The sequence below is a fragment of the Conger conger genome, chromosome 1, assembly GCF_963514075.1.
Source record: "Conger conger chromosome 1, fConCon1.1, whole genome shotgun sequence".
NCBI classification, from domain to species: Eukaryota; Metazoa; Chordata; class Actinopteri; order Anguilliformes; family Congridae; genus Conger; species Conger conger.
The window spans coordinates 54,775,640-54,795,114 of record NC_083760.1 but is presented as its reverse complement, the minus strand read 5'-3'; the positions used below and the strand labels follow the sequence as shown (position 1 = coordinate 54,795,114).

General features: G+C 41.2%; 1 protein-coding gene across 3 annotated transcripts in view; it reads right to left on the bottom strand.

The window, feature by feature from the left end:
- Nucleotides 1-16,186, bottom strand: part of nr4a3 (nuclear receptor subfamily 4, group A, member 3) — a 36,231-nt gene extending 20,045 nt beyond the window's left edge. The window contains exons 1-5 of one of the 3 annotated variants that reach the window (XM_061225436.1): nucleotides 16,011-16,186; nucleotides 12,691-12,846; nucleotides 11,530-11,611; nucleotides 7,762-7,814; nucleotides 5,124-5,989 (exon numbers count right to left, since the gene is read on the bottom strand). In XM_061225436.1, the coding sequence (XP_061081420.1) occupies nucleotides 5,124-5,989; nucleotides 7,762-7,814; nucleotides 11,530-11,543 (933 nt within the window). In that variant the 5' untranslated portion in view covers nucleotides 11,544-11,611; nucleotides 12,691-12,846; nucleotides 16,011-16,186. Of the gene's footprint in view, nucleotides 1-5,123; nucleotides 5,990-7,761; nucleotides 7,815-11,529; nucleotides 11,612-12,690; nucleotides 12,847-16,010 lie in introns of those variants that run through there. The other 2 variants (XM_061225522.1, XM_061225414.1) reach the window with 2 other exon arrangements.
- Between the last annotated feature and the right edge of the window lie 3,289 nt (nucleotides 16,187-19,475).

Genomic DNA, 19,475 nt, shown 5'->3' with positions numbered 1-19,475 from the left:
GGGTTTTTCTCCGCACTGGGGAGGATTTTTTTACATCATGTGATGGTTGCTTTGCACTTTATTGTATATTGCTCTGGATTAGACCGTCTGCTAAATGACTGTAATGTAATGTAAAGCTATTTTAGGGGTTTGGGTATGGTGTTTGCGTCTTTCTGTAAAAAGCGCTATACAAGTAACATGTAAAAATGGCAAACATGGCAAAGCTTTACATTTGATAAGAGCTGTCCTGTCACTTTTACAGATAGACATTAAAAGACAAATGAACTGACAAACTGTCCTCTGTCCACATGCATTCCTGCAGAAATGATGGAACACAGCAGATGACCAACACCTGGTTCATTTCAGCCCTTACTTTACCCCCTCCTCTCCGACCACACACACACACACACACACATGCAGACACACAGACACACACACACACATGCAGACACACATACACACACACACACACAGACACACACACACACACACATGCAGACACACAGACACACACACACACATGCAGACACACAGACACACACACATGCAGACACACATACACACACACACAGACACACACACACACACATACACACATACACACACAGACACACAGACACACACATACACACACACACACACATACTCACGCACACACACACACACACGCACATACACACACAGACACACACACAGACAGACACACACAAACACACACACACATACAGACACACATACTCACGCACACACACACACATACACACACACACATACAGACACACATACCCACGCACACACACAGGCACACACACACATACACACACACACATACAGACACAGACACACACACACACACATACTCATGCACACACACACACACACACACACACAGAGACACACACACACACACATGCGCGCGTGCAACAACTCAAGCCTGCGCCCACAGTGCTCCCAGGAGCCAGCTGAGGCAAGCCGGAGCAGATTCATGACATGTAACATGTGCTAATAGCCCAGGCTTAAATTAAAAGCCTTCGGGGACCCCCAGTCTTCCCCTCCTCCACTCCGCCCCTAATCAGTGGCTATCAGACGCCCAGCTCTCTGCAGGCAGTATGACTGGCAGTCACCGACGGCCTCCTTCTAATTAAAAGTGCTCAGCTACTTTTATTCATTTTATTTTCTGAGAAGGAGGAAGTGGGTCAGTTTTAATTGGCTGACCGAGCATGTCGAGGGTTAATATTAGGTGTACGCTGCCGACTCGATCAGCATTGCCTTAATTTGCCCCATCTCCATTTAATTAACTTGTTTGTCATGTTTTATTTAATTTATCTCAGATATTAATTTGGAAGATTATCCTTAAGTTATTCATGCCGTTCGTATGTTTAGCTTTGTTTGGCTTCTGCGTCTCTGTCGGTTTTTACGCCTCGGCCCCCTTTCACAGTTGGAAGCACAAAAGCAGTAGATCACCCTTGACATGAGCATGCCCATGCAGAGATACGATACGAGTCCCACGCTTCTGAAAGGAGGAAGCGGCACACATAAGACTTTTATGAATGAGACAATATATACAAATGTTTACAAATGTACAAATGGTACCCTATGCAGTAGGTACATACAATGGTACCCCTAGCCAGCAGTATATAAGTATTTAGTATTCTTTAGTATTATTGGTACAAGCATACCCATTTGTACTCAAAGAGAACATTACTGTACTTTCAGGGTACATTTGGGAAATTTGATCCTCGAAGAACGAAAATGTACCTTCACATGTCACTATATAAATACATTGAGTGTATTTTATACTATATAAATTTTTTGGCAAATTGATGTTTTATTACAATGCACAACTTTTGAGTGCTTTGTTAAAAGCTGGACGTGAAGGAAACAAACTACATGATCGCTTTCATTCATTCTGCATTAATTCTGAGAAAAATACTGGACTCCAATAAGGCCTTTTTTGTCTTGTCAAGGTAGAGTCGCTATTGATATGAGGCCCCTGCCGATGGGAGTTGAAGGAATCAGGGTTGTGCGCAACAAACAAGTTATTGTTACAAATTGTGATTCAACAGACCTCAGGATAGTTGAACCTTCAGTTGTAAAAGGTCCTCTGAACTCTACATTTGCCTACCTGCAAAATGTCTTTGACTTCAAACAATCATAATATTCATAAATCTATGGAGAATTCACAAGAGAATAGTTTTTCTTGGGCATATTATTTTATGATCAACTAGTACGACAAAAGCTAGTACTACTACTAATATAATATATTATTATTATAATAATAATAATAATATAGGCAGTGCTGGTGTGATGTGCAGGAGGAGTATGTAATTCTGGCCTCTCTCGGGGAAGGGAAGGTTGGCAGACGTTTCGAGCGTTGACAGGCGGTACCTCAGCACAGAGGATTGGACAGCAATGGACACAAAAGCCTCAGGCCTACCAGTCCCCCTGCTTTTATTAATTACTAAATAAAAACTAATTGTGAAACTAATTGAAAAGAGGGTTAATTCATTTCTCGAGACCACAGGCGCCATTCAATTATTTTTGTTGCTGCCATTCTCTCTCCCCTCTCTTTCTTTGTCTATATGTACATATAAACATATATATGTCCTTTTATCTGTGATGTCTTAAGCAAATTAGGCTGTGCCGATAGAATGGGCGAATGAATGAATAGCTGTGCCTCTCCGTACTATTTCAGACATTAGTCTTTTGTGGTGCGCTGCTCATTTATTTTAGCATGCTGCAATTTAAATGTGGACATTTATTTTTTTATTGTGATTATCTTTTGTTTTCTCGTGTTGAATTTAAGCACTGAGCATTTTAAATGACTATTGACTATTTTTTCTTTTTTCAGCAGTTTTGTGAAGAATTCCAAGAAAACTGCTACATCAATATTCATCTGTTTCAAAAACATGCAGTCATAATTTCATCAACTCTATAGATTTAGTCATGGTTTATTTAATCTGTCCAAGCAAACAGGAAGTGACTACAGCTTTGTGACTAAAATCATTACTCTCTGTTTCGGCCTACATGAGGCAGAAATATGTCTCATAAATCCCACTGCTGTTAAAGAATGATTGGACATGAAATGCTGTAAACGTAATAACCGTGTTGTGAAACTATTGCATGCGGTGTGATTCTGATATCGGTTGTAAAATTATATGCTGTAATACACTGCTGAGAGCTACTATTGGGAGCTTTTTCAGTAAATCAAAAATAAAAAAAGGTGTGAAGAATCCAAAAATGTATTATATTTACAAATAATACTCATACACAGAGTTGTGTGTGTTATACAGTTACAATAGCAAAAACCCCAGATCCTATCTTGAGAGAACTGGAATAATGTTATCAATTGCTCAAACAGGACTAGGAGTTGACGGCCAGACAATGCGGGCGGGTCATAGGCCAATCTTTTCAAAGGAATCCCTATTATTTGGAACAAAGGGCTGTATTGCACACAACACTTTTTTTTTTCATTTGGTAACCAAGCACTGATTATCTTAAGGAATACGTATATAAAAAAGAAAAAACCTCACTTTTGCGGCCAATTCAGTTCACCCCAAAAGCACTCCTGTGAGTCACGTTAACCATGACTAAAAGAATCCTCTCTTGTCAGACACCCTTACATTGCGCTGCTAAACACTTCCTCCAGCCAAATCGCAAAAATTAGCGGTTCTGCAAACAGAGCAGCATTTTTTAATCCTTTTTTTTCTTTTTTTTTTCTTCTTTTTTTTACTCAACTGTACTGTAGCGCTGGTCGTCTCCAGCTGGTTTCCGAGGGAGACGACCCTCAGAAGTGCCGTGGCAACTGGGCACTGCCAAGGCCTGGAACTGCGGCTCACATAATTTGTGAGAACACTTGATGAGTCTCCCCATAAGAGAGCGAGAGAGCGAGAAAGAGACAGCGACAAAGAAAAGGAGAGAGACAGAAGGAGCGAGAGAAAGAGAGATAGAGGGTGAGAGAAAGAGAGAGAATCTGGGCTTTCACTGCACCCACTTGCGGGACAACAGCCCCTCCAGAGAAATATCCTGGGCAGCATTGTGGCTGTTCAGCCACGCCGCCGTTGCTACAGCTATCCGCTCGGCCCGGGACCCACCCCACTCCAGGAGCACAAAGCTGGGAGTGTGAGAGTGCCGGCGCCGCGCACAACCCCCTTTACAGCTGTGCTTTATGGGCCGGGAGCGCTCAATCAACCCCCACGCACACCATGGGAACGGCACACAAGGCAACGCGCGGACCGCGAAAGCCGCCACTCCAGCCTGCCCGCACAGTGCTATCCTCTAAACGGCCGGCTTTACAGGACACGCAACGACACGGGCGGGGGGGTCGCCGTAACGTTTTCGCCAAACTCGCTCAGCTCGCGCGATCACCCACAATTCACCCTGAGCTGGACATTTATGGAAATTGTGTGCCTTACAAAAACATGCTGCGCTGGTTTTATCAGGGGTGTCAGGAATTCAATATATGTATTACAACTAGTGTTTAAGTGTTTAAATGTATTAATAATATTATATAATTTCTCTGCCTTGGCACTGTGAACTGAACTGATCGTCCAAACGATATTAAACCATTAAACTCAGCACATAAATCTCCTCTAAAAAGACCTGCACTAAGACTGCATAAGCTGTAAAAAGGCCGCACTGAAGCCAGGGGGATGAGACCAGACCAGTGTTCAAGACAGTGAACGTTTGCGGAAAACTATGGATGTCTTCCAAGTTGCATAGTTAGCATACTACTCACACTACATTTCAATGAAAATCTGCCTGATTTAGTATGAGTAGTGTGAGTAGTGTGAGTAGTGTGAGTAGTGTGCCAGTATGTGGTTTTGAATGCAGCCATTGTGGGCTATTAGATAGTACATTGATTAGTGTATTACAACAGCCAAACTCTTGTTGGCCATTTTTAACAGAAAAACATTTGAATATCTTAGCTAACTTTAACTAACTTTTGTGCCGAACAGAAAAACATTTGATTATGCTAGCTAATGTTAACTTACGTTTGTTGTGAACAGAAAAACATTTGCAGGTAACATTAGCTAATGTACATGGCAAATAGAAAAATATATTGCCTAACTTTATCTAATGTTTTCCAACTTGAACACACGTCAGATGAGAGAGGTCAGAGAAAGCAGGGGGGGGGCGCTTACCTTGAAGAAGCCCTTGCAGCCCTCGCAGGTGCGCACCCCGTAGTGCTGGCAGGCGGCGTTGTCCCCGCACACGGCGCAGGTTCCCTCCCCCGAGCCGGATCTCCCGGGCGGGGACGGCAGCCCGCTGTCCAGCAGCGGCGGACAGGGCCCCAGGCCCAGCGGCCGGAAGTGCAGCCCGCCGGCCTTGCCCATGTGCAGCGGGTACATGTGCGCCTCCAGGCCGGCCGCGTGCTGGATGGAGGACGAGGAGGCAGCGTTGGAGGAGGAAGAGGAGGACGAGGGCGAGCGCTCAGCCCGCAGCGGCAGGCCCAGGCCCGGCTCGTAGCCGCCGTGCGGCGGCGACTGCTCGTAGAAGTGCGGGAAGCGTGGTGACTTGAGCGACCCGGACTCCATCAGCGGGCTGGAGCCCATGCAGGTCTGCGGCACCGGGGGCAGCCCGTGAGGGTCCTCCCAGAGGAAGGAGGCGCCCTGCTGGCCCGGGAGCCCCGGGGTGGTGGGGGTGGAGGGCGGCGACTGCTTAAAGTACATGGAGGTGCTGGGCATGGTGTCTTCGGACTGGGCCAGGGGCAGCTGCGGGGGAGGGGGGTAGGGGTCCTCCTCCTTCTTGATGAGGGGCCTGTGGTGGGGCACCTGGTACAGGCAGGAGGATTTGGGCTCGTAGCTGCCCTCCACGAACACGTTGAAGCTAGGCAGGGAGGTGGTGGCCGCCGCGGCAGAGATCTCGCCGCTGCCCAGCTCCATGCCCAGCTTGGTGTAGTCTGGGTTCATGAGGTCAGAGCTGTACTCCCCGGGGTAGGCAAAGGTCTGGCTGCTGTAGCTGGAGCCAGGAGGGCAGGGGCCATACTGGGCCTGTACGCAGGGCATGTCTGCAGACGGCCACCCCGCAGACGGAAAGAGAGGGAGGGAGGAGGATAATAGGAGAGAGTGAGAGGAGAAGAATGGGCGAGGAGAGAAAGAGAGAGAGGGAGGGAGAGTGTCAGTGAATGAGAGATATATAGAGGGATAAAGACAGAGAGAGCAAGAGAGAAAGAATTAAATTTAAAAACACATTTATTTCAACAACAGAGAAAACTGAATGTCATGACTGCTCAATCAAGATAACAAGATCATCTTCACAGATTTCTTACAAACACACAGCTATAGTACACCGTATGAGAGAGACAGAGACAGGGAGAGAGTGTGAGAGAGAGAGAGAGAGAGAGAGAGACAGAGAGAGCATCAATGCACTGAACAAACATTCATATCCTGAATATATAATACTGAATTTAATGAAAGGCCACCATGAGCCAAGCAAGACAACCACCAGTGCATTCCTGCAGGAGTCCAGCCGCCTCATTCAGTCTGTCCACAGGGTGGTCTGTATTTTAAATGACAGCATGCGGTACTTTTTATGAATTACAGAAATTGTCAATTAATTTCTGAACCCGCTGAACAAACACTTAAATGTGGTGCTCAGATTTCATAACAGACCACCTTGCTGCCAGACTGAAACAAACCGTGAACCACAAACCACAGAAAAATACAAACAGTGTTCCTGAAAGCGTTTAAATCTTATTCCCAAAGCGTTTGTCGATGCGTTTCCTTGATTGTGTTAGTGCTAGGAGCCCACCTCCGCCCCTCTTGTAAGAGACATGTTAGTGATTGAGTGACATTATATTTAGAGCGAAGCTGAGGTAGTACTAGTGTGAATGACAGCGGTTGGAGGAGAGCTGAAAAACAGCTGTGGACCTCCACCTTCCGGAGTAGAGCACCAGCCATGCAAGCAAAACTCGCCCTTTCAAGAAACACAAATAAGAACTTCTGAGACAAAGTGCAATTTTGATAATAAAAAATAAAAGCGATCCAGAGGTAATATGAATATGGAGAAAAGCTTGCAAGCTTCAACAATTATAATGAAATTAACAATCAAATTAATCATTGATATGTTTTTATGATTGGTTATTGGTTACCTCTATGATTACTAAGATGGTCATGATTATAGATGTATGAAACAAAATATTCCTAGACTAAATTCAATTTTGAATGGAAATTCTCCATACAATTCTCAATTCTCAATTTAGTACAGGATTCATCTTAATCTTAATCTTAATTAAGCTTAATATTTGTCTGTGAAACCGGACCAACATTTTTTTTTGTATTCTTTGTTTCAAATCTAATAACTGGTAAGGATTGCACTTTGCCACAAAATGTCACATGAAGATATTAAATCCACAATGCAGTGCCCCCTTTGCCTCCTGTGGCTGTCTTTTAGACATCATAAGCAGGCAAAAGATCCTCACCTGTGGACAAATAATTCCCTGTTTGTTCTATGCACTCATTAAGTTTTAATCACCATCTCTGTGCCGGTTTCGCACCCCTGCAGTGCAGTGGGAGGGCTAAACCTGTCCTCTAAAATAACCAGGGGTGTGAAGTGCACACACACACACACACACACACACTTACACACCCACACTCACACACATACTTACACAAATGTGCACACTTACACATACACACACACACACACACATGCACACACAACCTCCACCTCCAGCAGCCTTGCCCACCGACGTCAACTCGCCGTCGCACAAACACGTTCACAATCGATTCAGCCAATCGATTCACAGCAATGGCTCAAAATCTCGACAGAGATCCTCACCCGCCGACGAGCAGCCAGTGCCACCGGATGACCTGCGACATACCAGGGAGTGTCTGTCCAAATTAGACAGGCATGCTGTCAGGTCTGAATTATCATGTCAATCTCGGGGCCACCTTGGGCCTCGCAGTACAAAAAAACCAAACATGTAACAAAACGAAGGAGTGGAGCCACCTGAACTCAGGAGATGCCAGCTGAAAAACCAATGCATGGGCAACAAACTGCCACTTCATAAAATGTCATAACGTCAGAATTTATCTGGGACCCCCATTGGACACTGGAGTGTGTTGGAGAGGTCTGCTTTTGCTCCGAGCGACCGCAGGTCTATCCAGAGGAGCGGGCGATGGGGAGGGCTGTGTGATGGAACAGATAGAAATGGGGGCAGGGTGTAGGGGGCAGGTGGTGCAGAGGAGTCGAACCCCACCGAGCATCATTACTTAAGCTGCCCTTTCTCTGGAGACCACCAGTCAGAGTCAGAGCCCAACCACTTAACCCCTACAGAACCCCACACACCCATCTGCATGTTGCCTACAAAGACTATTGCAAAGTTATTATTATTGTTATTATTATTATAATTATTATTATAATTATTATTATTAATAATAATAATAATAATCACAAACATTAATTATCATTTTGCTATTTCCTGTTTTTGTTAAATAACTGCAGATATTTAATAACGACACCTAATGTCATCTAATGTCATCTAATATCTTAACATTTTTTATTATTTTAATTGCTGTGTTGTCACAAAAGTTACATTTTCGAAATTGCATAAATACTTGAAGTCTCATATTTATAAAACACCACGTTCGCCTATATGTTGTCGCAATCGTTACCAAATGCAGCTGAACCAATGACATAAATTAGACTACATCATGCGCGTCAGTTCTCAAATATAATCTTTTTTCCCCCAGAAAAGATAGGCTACTACATATTGTCTCACGTGTTCGTGATACTTCATCTGCATGAGTAGGGTGTGTGAAAACACGTCATATCTTGCAGCGAATCCGGATCTGATCGTAGTTAAATCATATCGCTTGTCTTATCAGACAAGTTACATAACAGCCCTATACCTTAGGCTGTTTAGTTTTAAAAGGGAAAATAAAGCTCGTACATGTGTACTCTGTGCGCGGAGGGGGGAAAGGGGGCATGTGTAATCAATCGTGCCTGCCGGTGCCCTGAGATTCTCAGTGTTTGCTCGTTGCGCTCAACCAGGGAACTGTCAACAAAGAAACGTCCCATTGACGCTGTTTACACAGGTTTTTCGTCTGGTGTCCCCGTAATCACTAATATTCCAGTACGTAATATTTGCTTAGTAAAATCAAGGGACTTATCAATTATGTACGGGTCCTTTTCCTCTGATGACTGGAGCGGCAGTGTACACAGATCCATCTATGCACACATATCCACACATTCGCGCGCGCACACGCACACACAGCCACCCGCGTGCAGTCTGAGAAAGTTCTTTAGAAAACAGAAGACTTCCCTACCACACACGATATCCGTTGCGAATACGCGGAACGTGAAATCGTGATCAAATGATGCATCTTCTTTTTAAATTAGTATTATTAATATCCTTAATATCTTTTGTTTATATGGCCTTTCCAGCAAACAATATTACTCCTACCACAATACCAATAACAAGAGGCAGCAACAATAACAGCAATAATAATATTAAAAGTACTCATTTGTGATATGGAAAATATGAATTATATCACTTTAATATAAAACTTTATATCACTTTTCAGGGCAGGATTAAAGAAGCAATGTAGTCCTTACTGTCATAATTCTTTTTGATATTTATTCAGAATCATTAATATAAAAACAGGCCTTACAAAGCAAATAATTATATCAGAGTATGAATTAAACTACTTTTAAAGATAATACATCAACAAGTTATTTACTACCAGTGGGCAATGCTGGTAGCAAGCAAAATAGAATTGTTCAGAATTAAAAGTGAGTAAAACATCACAAAACTCTCTTGTTTAAAAACATTTTTTTTAAATATCTTGGGTATGTAGAGTATGCATATGATATTTCTAACAATGTTCATGCAGGTTCTTAAATGATCATCTTTGTAGAATGCATTAAAATGAACTTGCTGAGAGAACGTTTGCCATCGACACCTTTCAAGGCAAACGTTCCAATGTAATAGTCAATAGAATGGAGTGTTTCATGAGTCAAACTTTCTTGCAGGAAACTCATCACAGAGCAAAGCCTGCTCTCTCCCTTTCTCCCACTCACACTGGAAAGGGTGGGCGAGCAAGGAGAGCCAGTGACATCACCGTTTGGTGTGGGTGCCTGCGCAACTGACCAGCTCTTCCTCCCACAAAGGAAACACACCCCGGCCGGGCCCTTTCTCAACTCAACTTTGAAGGGTACTTTGATTGACGCCCCTTATATAGCTATTCCACTTTTGAGGTTTGTCGTTCATGTTTAAAACAACCCATTTAAGCAAACTATGAACGCATTCTTTCTTCTTTCTTTTTTGAGGAGTGAATGGGCGAGCTCTGACATAAATTTCTGAATATAGCAGCAAAAGAAAAGTGATGTCTGCTTTAAAAAAAAGAGCAAATAGGCTAAATAAAAAATGCTTCTTTCATGAATTCATTTCTGCTCTGATATATTATATGCATGTTTTTTTAAGGACCCTCCAAAGTACTTGTCATAGCCTTGAGGTTATATTTTCTGCAATGATTATGTGATGTCACTGTCAGTGGACAGTCACTGCCCAGAAACAGAAAAAGATATCAGCACTTCTAGAGTTCCCCTACAGGCACCACGATAAGGAAGAAAAATCCTAGATCTTAGTTTGTCAGTTACATTACTATAGTCTAGGAGGGCTGCACACACTCTGTGTGTGAGAGAGGAGAAAGAGAAAGAGAGAGAACATTCTATTGTACTGAATTAAGAAATATATATCTTTTTTATATGGTTATTTTTTGACCTATTCTAGGATTTTATCTGAAATATTGTACCTTTCACAAAGACATTTGCCATGACATTTCTGTGGTAGTGTATAAGAACTTGGTCTCAGTCACATCCCATGCAACTGATTTTAGGCCATATCTGCAGAGACAGTACCCAACACCTCCATGAACCTCCATGAAAATAAAACCAGACCCTCACCACTTTGGAGTAAATCTAACCAAAATAAGAGGATAATGCCAAGAAAGATAGCCCCAAACAGCTTCACTTGAATATTGTGCTGCCTCTTTTGTCACTGTCCTGATGGAATTCCCATTTACACTCAAGCCTTGCACAATAACCTGGATATGCAGGCAGCCACACGCACACACACACACACGCACACACACACACACACACACACACACACACATTTATGGACACATTCAATCCAAAAGGTCAAGTGCAAATGCTTATTTAATCATTCATAGAACAATAAATGTATTTGTATTTAATGTGTGGTTGTAAGCTAAATGTGATGAGAATTACACTATACTGTTTTGTCTTCTATATTTTATGTGAAACCATTTAGAAGGAGAATGAGTTGCATGAAAGGTTGTATATTACTGAGGTTTATTATCATTATTGCCATCTTCATTTGTTTATTTATCGGTTGTTAATGCGAAAATGGCACAGGAGGATTCCGAAAGCCAACCCATTAATGAAAAAGAGTGCATAGAGGTCGAAGCTGTTATTGAGCAAACAGAGGACAGACACCAGATTAAGATGCTTTACACACAACCTTTCAAAACGATCAAGGATAAAGCGGATGGAACTGAGAGTTTAAAACAAGTTTCTAACCTCGAGGTGTGCATTTTAGGTGGATAAAATGCAGCTGTTCCAATAATTGTGCGCGCTTGCTCATTGTCAGAATGCCATAGATCTAACAAACAAAAGATGAATTGCAGAAATAAATAAACATTCTAATGGTAATGGTAAATTAAGGTATTAAAGAAGTAAATGGGCATGGCACATATAAGGACGCGCGCAAACATGAAACACACGTGCGCCCACTCACGCACAGACAAACAAATGATTAGGCCATTGAAACATAAGTGATACATCCTGGACAAAGGGTCACAAACAGGACATATAAAGTATGACATCTACTTCCAAAAGTGAAAGGTACGCAATGAAAAACGGTTGTAGGCTATAGTATTGGCAAACACAAAATAACAGTGTGTTTTAGGTCATAAACGTATCCTATACTGCGCCGCACGTCTGATATCTCCCCCGGTGGGCACGAATCTAAAGCGACGTCTTGTCAACCAGATTGACGCTGCGATAGCGTTCTTGTACTTCAGGCGAACTCATTTAAATAAAATGGGTATTTTTCATATTACATCCCGAGCGTTTACATCCCCTAACGGTTGCGTTTTCACGTCATATATTCGTGTTACTTTACCACAACAAATGTTTAATGTTTCTGTGGAATTGTTTGATAATTTACATAGGCCTACAATAAATCTGTTTCCATATTTCATGTTCTCTGTGTATGTCTTTTCTTTAATGTTATGTATCCTCTAACATAATTATTAAAATGTCTAAGGGACAGAGCTTTTACTGTACGTTCACCCGTTATTATCGAAATGTGATTTTTTTTTTCAGGGCCTTCGAAATGTTGGGCAACAAACACCAGTAACAAGACAAAATACCTAAACATACTTCCACATGCATTTTGCGTGTGTGTGTGTGTGTGAGTGTGCGTGTGCGTGTGTGTGTGTTTATTTTTTTTATTAGATCTCAGGGCCAATGACCATAACAAAGCAGTTAGTGGCTACGCATGGAAACAAACGAACAAGCAGACACACATACACCCAACTAACACGCTAAATTAACAACATAGGTTACCTCAAATCCTAAATAGACTATGATGATTAGCTGTTTTGAACGACTTGTACATGGCTAGCATTTGCACGAAGTTGACAGCGTGTGCCGTTCACGCAACTGGGTGTAGTTTACCTGGTTGGAATTTTGCTCGCTGAATTGTGGTCGGTTTCCTGTGCGGAGGTGTAACAAGGCAGCGTTGAGGGGCAGCTTCGGCGGACGCTGAGGCGGTAGAACTGTCCGATAGCCGGGTTTCAGAGCTCGGCTGAGGGCGCTCTTCCGAACCGGGGTCTGTAATAGACCATTACAAAGCTAATTAAAAAACGAAAAGTAAATCGCTTGAAAGACAACATTTAATGAAACAGTTAAGACCGGAAAAAAGACAAAATAATAATAAATGGTAATTAAAAACCTAAAATGAAAACTTGGAGAATAATAATAGTTATACATCTTAAAGCAGCATCATAAGGTGACATGTCAAAATAAAGGAAATTAATTCATCTCTTTATCTCTAAATCAAAAATTGCTATTTGGAGGGAGAGACTACAAGTAGCCAAGGCTAAAAGGCAATAAAGGAGTCGGTTACTTTTGAGGAAATAGTCGAAAGAAGAGAAAGAAAGAAAAAAACCACCGCTGATTTATAGCAGTCTATCCCGGTAAAATGTATTGCTTGAGCTCATCGGGAATTAAAATAGTTAATGATAATTACGAAATAGCCTACAGGATAACAATAAACCAATGCGTTTCAATAAAAAGTAAGTTCTCCTTTTGGCTGTATCTGTAAATGCATATGCTATAATTTATGCTACATTTCAGTACGCTAAATATTAAACACGAAGCCACATAACCTATGTTGATAAGAAGAGAACAATTATCGTCAGCAAATGCAACACGGGTTAAGACTGAACTCAACTAAGGTAAAGAGCTGAGAACTTTAAGTCTTAACTTACTATAGGCTACCACGTATGTGTAGAATTCTAATAAAAGTAATGAAGAAAAAACTGAGAAAGCAGTTCTGTTGTAATTCTTTTGAAAAGCAGAATAAAACAAAATATTACACCATACAATAAAGCCGCTACACATCTTAAGTAAATAGACCAACTAAAAAGTTTACATTGAACGAAAACTAGAGATACCTCCGTCTTGTTTAAGTGCACCAAACACAATAAATTATTTATTTGAGGCGCATTAAAATTATTCACCTGAGATATTCACACAATTAAGCTCCGAGTCCTTTCCGTTTCACTGTGAATATAATGAAGCGCATCACTACTGGCTATTTAAAAGAGTCTAGCGCCCCCTCTCTACAGTATTTTAAAAAATCAGAAAATACAGCCTCGTCAACCACCGAGCAACAGTCCAAAACGTAGGCAAGAGAAGATTCTAATGACCACCGATAAGAACTCATGACCGAAAAGTAAAACTTATCTCATTTTAATGTATCCTATATTTCATTGACACGGGGCAATGGGATACATTACTAAATCGTAGAAATCGTAGTTTACTGCCCAGATTATGTATCGTGGATTATGCATAGCTGTCTATAGGCTATAGCAAAAATAGGCCAACTGATCTTAAAATTGTCATGCCAATTCCAATGGCAGGCACAATAACATATAACTGAGTCATTCCATTATATTTTGTTTACTGTTTTGAATTCTGAACATACAAATGCTGTAAAATGTTCAATAGAATTTCATCATGGAAGAGACCCACCCACGAGAGAGACTCAAGTCAGACCGGTAGTGCACTGGTTACCTAGAGAACCGTGAATGATCTTTTAAACACGCACCTTGTAAGAGGCTGTAGCCCCGGCTTCAATAAGCCAGACAGTGAGAGGCTTTCTAGCAAACAAACGAAGAAAAGAGATACAAAAAAAAAAGCTGGACAGAAAACATGTACAAGTACAGTAAATTAGCTAGAGGAATCAAGTCTGCCAGAATGTTTTCACTGTCTGTATGCCTTCTTAGTTTATAGCTATGACTTTTGGGAAATAGCGAATAATGCCTACCGGTTATATGTTAGCCTATGGATTAAAACGAAAGTAGCATTTTCTTTCAAATAATTCAGGACGACGGATAGACAGAATCGTCTATTTAAAATATGCAATGAAAGTATTGGCTATATATGTATTGAACATTGAACATACTTCACGGTCAGCTTGGAACGCATTTTGTTGCCACAGTAAAATCTTTATCCATAATTGAAAATATTAGGCGCTATTATTACAGACTTATTCACGAAATCGCACAGATAGCTGAACTTTTTTTTGCCACCGGTTCCATTTCAATTTCTCGTCAAAATGGTTAAACAACAAATGTCACAAAATACATATCGCGTGTATGAGTGTGTGTGTGTGTGTGTGTGTGTGTGTGTGTGTGTGTGTGTGTGTGTGTGTCTATTTAGACGTGGTAGTAGTAGCAAAATCTATCGTTTTAAAGCCAACAAGTTCATTCAGTTCAAAGGAAGTGAGAACCCAGGACCATGCCCGAAACTTCTATGCAACACACATAACCTACTAAAGGGCAACTTTAAAGTGCAAGTACCCTTCTGATACGTAGCCTTCAACTGTTGTTCAAACGTATTATTGTAGCATGTTGCCTAATATAAAGGAAAACCTAATTATACTAGAGGAAAATGTCAGCACACGAGACATAACAAGCCGACCCGTCTAGTACAACACATCAGCCTACTGATCATGTAGGCAACAATATTATGCGTAAACCGCACAAACCCTCAAAACGAAACCGCGTAAACTGGACATTCGGAAAATGTTCCTCTTATTTCACTGTATCTTATTATCGATGTAAGCACAGGATTAAAATAAACAGCAAGTTTATTGTATTTTCTCAGTCACATGTTGACAAAAACTCTTGAGTTGAGATTCCATGTGTCAAGCTTAATGACAAAACATCCTTCATGGGATGGATAGGGCTATCGTTCTGTTAAAATGCAGGCTGTCATAGGCCTACAAAGCGAAACAACCAAAGAATAATAGGCAAAATGCAAGGTTTCCTTAGGAACTGCCATGTGTGAATCCCACTGTCTAAAATAAAGGAAAATAGAAAAAAAGACGATCTTGTATCGCGTGCGTCTATTTCAAAGCTGGTTGTCAGTAGCCCAAGTGGCATCCCATTTCCATGACAACCACAGAGAATATGATACCTTTAATTCTCATCGAATTCGCTTCAATTCGCCAGAGGACATCAAACATTTGAAGGCAAATGGTTTTCCTTCCCTCTCTCTGTCGTCTATTACAAACTTGCAAATTCAACAGGTCAGCGTATCAAAATGTACGAGAAAGTTTCGATGTACACAGTCATTTTCATTAAAAAAAGAAAAAAGAAAATCACATCGAGAACACCCAATAATACAAAAATCAAGTGTTCTTTTGATATAACGATAACCAGCTCACAGTCATTCATTCATCCACAAAAATATGGATTAATACATACTTGCTTGCTGTAGAGGTTCCGTCTTTACATGTGATATTAACCCCCTTAAAGTTTCCGGTCGATGTCCAGCATAGTTATAAAAATGAAAAACTTGTAGTTGAGATAGTAGTTCATATAGTCGTATTCGTAGTTGTAGATGTAGTGAAAAAAATATAAATTCTACAGAAGGAAATACTCCGATGAATGAGGACTAGATCCGCGCGATCTCGTTTCCCCGTGTTAGTAATGCTTGATGATGCGCTGTGTGATGAAGTTGCAATGTGGCTTTGTTTATGTGGAGAGCTCTGTGAGAGAAAGTCTAATAGCACATTTATGTGTCTGCCTTCTGCATAGAGCGGCTGGTATGCGAGACGTCAATGTGACGCCATGGGAGAGGTGACGTCACTCACGGTAGAGCTCCTTGCTGTTACAGTAGACACATAAGACCTCTCTCAACACTGTGCCAAAGGAAAAAAGAAAAAAAGGGCGGTGAGTGTTGAGATGTTTATTTTATGATTCAAGGATACAATCGTTCCTGTAATGTGCAGTCGTGCAATTTTAATATTCCATTTTTAGAGAGCGTTTACTTTTCAATGTTTTACGCTCCATGTGTACTATAAAAATCCAGGACTTTAATAAATAAAAGCTACATTAATTCACAAAAGAATGTACATATAAAAACTAGTACTGACTTGTTTTATATTCGTTCACTCATGAATAACATTGGTATTATATATCTTGTAAATTAAAGCACTCTAAACTTATTTCAGGTTTGTTTCCACCAAATCTCACAAAAGATAAAAGTATGTTCATCCCACTCCTAGTACACATTGCCCTATGAATGAATTTTGATTGCTACATAGCCAACAGTAGAGCATTAGGACATTTATTGTAATGTACGTGTGAGTGAGAAGAACCAACACAAATTGTAAAGCGTTCCAAAAATGTAATATTAACGATCAATTTGACATAAAAAATAAAACAGACTAGCACTCTGCACTGCATGCTGGTTTCCCGCTGTCTCGTGCTTTTCATCTTATTTTACAATAGACCGTGTAGATTGCTCCCTTGATAACAAACAACCAACAGTAACCTCATGAGCAGCTTCTAATTGGCAGTAACCTAAAAAAATGGCATGAGCTTAACTGATCCATATCCATTTGTATACTGGACACATTACTTTTCAGTGGAGTCTAGGTCTTTTATCATTCACTTTGAAACTGCACTTGAATATGAAAGCAAAGCTTTCCTAAGAGTGTTAAAGTATTTGCAATTATCTTGCTATGATTATATTGTGGCGAGCAGGAAGATATGTGGACAAACAAAACTGTGTTCAAACAAGATTGACACACGCTACCTAGCACCTGTTCGAGGCTATGGTTAGTGGTAAAATGGAAATGGTAATGTTGGTTTCCCCAATTGCCAATATATGAGGTATTCATAATTAAAACGAAAATCCAGCATATGCAGCAATAACTTTTTGGATGCCAATATCACCAGCAAGAAGAATTACGTTTTTCGTTCTTAGGTGTTCTCGGGAGCCTTTGGGGTTGCTGATTACTACATTTGACAAGTGATTTAAAATCGCTGTTTCTTTCCATGGAGAATCTTAACCCTTGCGATTCAGAGAATTCAAGTCGGCGGCGTTGGAAAGCAGAACAATAATTGCGACAGCTTTAACCAAAGGGAACGCAAAATCAGCTACAGCCAATCACAAGACACATGGTTTCCTGGGCCACGTACTCAAATCTGGCCAATGATCAGCCCCCAAAGGCGGGGACAAAGCTTGACGCACTGAGGCGCGTGACTGACGCAAGCACTGTTACTAAAATTAGCAGCGGGAGATGCAGCAGTGTGAGATAGAAGAGAGCCCATTCATTGTGCTGGGGCGGGTCCGTTTATTTTAGAAATTTGATTGTGATCCAGCCAAGCCAAATATAGTCGTAGACAGGTATTTTTAGCGGAAGCATGCCCCTGTTTTTACTTGGCAAGTTATAGCTTACAGATATCTGTTTATTATGTAGTAACTGACAGCTAGCTAGCTAGCTAACTTGCTAATTGTAAGTTGTCACTTGAATCATGTTTTGTGAGGTAGCCTAACGTTAGCTAGTTAAGCTAGCAAGGTTACCATGTTGGTATATTCTTGGATACTCGTAAAGTACGACTCATTATGCTCTTGGTAGTCTCATTACCATTAACTACGTCGTGGTACCTATTGTACTTAGCTGGCTACATAGTTAACTTACTTGCCAGCTTGTAACGTTAAACTGTGAGATATTTGTTCTTTGATGTTATGGTTGAATCCGTTGAAACGGTTGTTTGTGAAAGTGGGTCACACGAGACGGAGACTGGGAACTTTACGGGTAGATCTTGGACAATGTGCTGTAACCAAACAGGTTTGTGAACGTAACGGCATGCTGATGTCTGTTTCTTTTTCGTAAGCCAACCTATATTGTTATTGGCTGGATAACTAGCTACGTTTTCTTGCTACCGAACTGTTAATTATTTAACGTTAGCTATACGTGGTGCCAATTCTTAGTTGTCGACGCGGCTATGTGCTAGCCTAGCTAGGTAACTTGGCTTGTGTGAGTACAGCAACGGCGTTAACTTTTGCAATACGTTTATACTCGCTTAAATACGTAGGTAACTTTAACTAGGCTAGTTTGTTTGCGAAACAGAACAACACTAGGTCAGGGCACAAACGGTCCACGTATTGACAGGCGTTATTCACATTGACAACTTCCAACTCAAGTAGCGAAATGTCACACTAAGTAGCCAGGCGACCTGACTTGTAGAATCATATCGTAAACATGTAACTTGGCTAGCTAAAGTTACTGAACAGGGAATCGAGTGCGTCCCTTGCCAATACTTGCCCACGTGCTTACAAACCACCTGCAAAATGTATCACAAATTAAAAGGGACGGAAAAGCGTCGCACTTTGAACACGACTCAATTTACTAATTATTTCGCTGTTTCACGTGATTTCTATGGGTCTGCAAAAAAGGTGAACGCTACTATTTAGCTACTGTTTCCGTCAATATTTCGGCTGCACTGAAAGTAGAACGACGTAGAATAGTTTTGACTGCACCACATTGATGACAATCGCCTCGAAAGTTTGATTTAGTTTGGCCATTTCTCCATCTGAAATCTATGGCACGCACTGTGAAGATCGTTAACTGCGGTAACGTTACTCAATGCGAGCGGGGAATTCCCTTCAGCTTTAGTTGCTGAAGGGAGTACAAAGTACATGCTTATTGACTAGAGGCGTCTGCACGAGATTACATTTCCCTCACTCCCAGGTCATGTAATAATGGAATTCCTATTTTGCTCTAGTGTTTCTCAAAGTGCTGTACATATTTATTGTGTGTTTCTGATAAATGCCTCAGGAAAACGTTATTTAACGTACTGAAAGTACCCATGGACTATAGACTTATAGAGTGGCAGACCCTGTGATATTGAATTATTTTACTGGGAGAATGTCAGCCT